Consider the following 2035-nt stretch of genomic DNA (forward strand, 5'->3'; position numbering starts at 1 on the left):
AGTCTGAATCCTACTTGTCATCTCCTCTTGGCTATCTCCTGGGCACCATAAACTCATTCCTTCCAAAGCATCTGCACCCACCGCAAGCTCCTCTTCCTCTAATGCTCTCATCTCAATAAATGGCTCCACACCTAGCTGTTAAACATAGAAACCTATGCCTCATTCTCAAGAACTGAAAACAGCATAATATAAGGTTAAGAGGAAGATTCCAGAAGCAGACTGCCTGAGTTTGAGGCTCAGCTGTCCCATTTGTTAAGCTTTGTGTGTTATCAGACTTTTATCTCCCTGGGCCTCGGATTCCTCATCTGTAAAATGGAGATAATAGCAGTAAGATAACTTTGTAAAGCACCTCACTATGTTACTGCTTGTTGACCTTGTCTCCTGTTTTCAAATTGTACATGGATCATAATACTCCCTTCCAGGTAAGGGCATTCAGGACCATCCATTGCCCTGACCATCCAGATTCCTCACCATGACTTTCAGGACAAAGCATGCTCAGACTCAGCCCCAGCCCCAACCTGAATATCCCTGTGCTTTCATCTCTGTGGCTTTTCAAATGCTCTTCCTCCTTTCCTGAAACATTCTTTCCCCCAATCCCAAGCCCCTTCTGACCTGGACAACTCCTAGTCATTCTTCAAGTTTCTGCTTGAGTGTCACTTCCCTGGAAAGTCTGATCCCTGGACTGGTTTAGCGCCCAGCTACGAATCCCCACACTATCCTGAAAATTCTTTTGTGTGGCACATATGCTTCATTGTGACTTCTTGTAAGTGATTATTTGTCCATTTCTCCCCTTAAACTGTATTCTCTGTGAAGGAAGGCACTGAGTCTCATTCACTTCTCACCCTCACTGCTTGGAATATCCTAGGTGCTGAGCACAGGAGTGAGCAAACACATGCACCCAGAACACCCTGGGCAGAGTTTACATGGAGAAAAGAAATCACATAAAATATGAATATGGACTCTTGGAGATCTGAGGGGAAGGGTAGGCTAGAAAATTTGCCTGCTGGTATCAGAAGAGGAAAGGAATACAGACTATTTTTTTAGCATTAAACTTTGAGTCCTCAGTGATAGGCCTCATTGCAGATTCAAATAGTTTTTAAAGTAGAATGCTGTAGGTCTGTGTTTCTCAACTTTTCAAGTCCATAGTCCATTCTGATAACCCAAACAATTTCTCACTCTCACCACCTTCCCATCACATTTGTCAATTACTATGCAGGGACATCTTCTGCATATTCCCACCAGCCAAGGCTTTATTTAGCTTTAGTTAGTTATTATACTTGTGAATATGGTTTTTGAAACAATGACACCCCAAAGAGAGTCAGATATTTATTCCCACCCACATATCCTAAACTACAGAGTTTAAAATAAAAAAACTCGTACATTTCCTTGATGAAAGAGTGTGTGCCTGAACTGTGCGTATTTTTTACTTGTGAGATGCTTATTATTCTCATGCAGTTTGTTTTCCTAATAACTGAGACTTCTTCTAAACCAGGTGCAGTTACATGATAGACAATGTGATTCTACTGATGAATGGTGCACTGCAAAAAAAATCTGTGAAAGAAATTCTGGTGAAGTGCCACCCACTGGGCCGTTTCACAGAAATGGAAGCAGTCAACATTGCAGAGACACCTTCAGATCTCTTCAATGCCGTTCTGGTTGAAACACCATTAGGTATGAATGCATAAGTAATTATAAAGGTGTCTGTGTATGTAATGACAGTCATTAGAAAACATACTTTCAATTCACAGATTTTCCCATGAATACAGTATCATACTATACAGATTTCTAGAAGTGGAAGGGACATGAAAGAATCATCTAGTTTAGCTCCCTCATTTTCCAGACCAAAACAAGCAAAGTAACCTGCTCAGGGTCACATACAAAACCATTTGTAGCAGTGAAGAAGCTGGGGCTCATCATCCAACATCCAAAACCTTGCACTTTGTAGCAGGGCATAACAAATAAATGAAAGAACTTGTAATTTTTTAAAAAAATTAATTTTCTAGCTGGGTTTCATGTGGTGAGTTCCTTATCCTTT

At 40.8% G+C, this 2035-nt stretch overlaps 1 protein-coding gene across 1 annotated transcript in view; it reads left to right on the forward strand.

The window, feature by feature from the left end:
• ATP6V0D2 (ATPase, H+ transporting, lysosomal 38kDa, V0 subunit d2) overlaps window positions 1–2035 on the forward strand; it is a 61844-nt gene that overhangs the window by 43499 nt on the left and 16310 nt on the right. Inside the window, exon 3 of the mRNA XM_008572568.1 lies at window positions 1493–1671. Coding sequence (XP_008570790.1) covers window positions 1493–1671 — 179 coding nt within the window. The remainder of the gene's footprint in view (window positions 1–1492; window positions 1672–2035) is intronic.

This window comes from Galeopterus variegatus, unplaced genomic scaffold (genome assembly GCF_000696425.1).
Source record: "Galeopterus variegatus unplaced genomic scaffold, G_variegatus-3.0.2 Scaffold48, whole genome shotgun sequence".
NCBI lineage: Eukaryota > Metazoa > Chordata > Mammalia > Dermoptera > Cynocephalidae > Galeopterus > Galeopterus variegatus.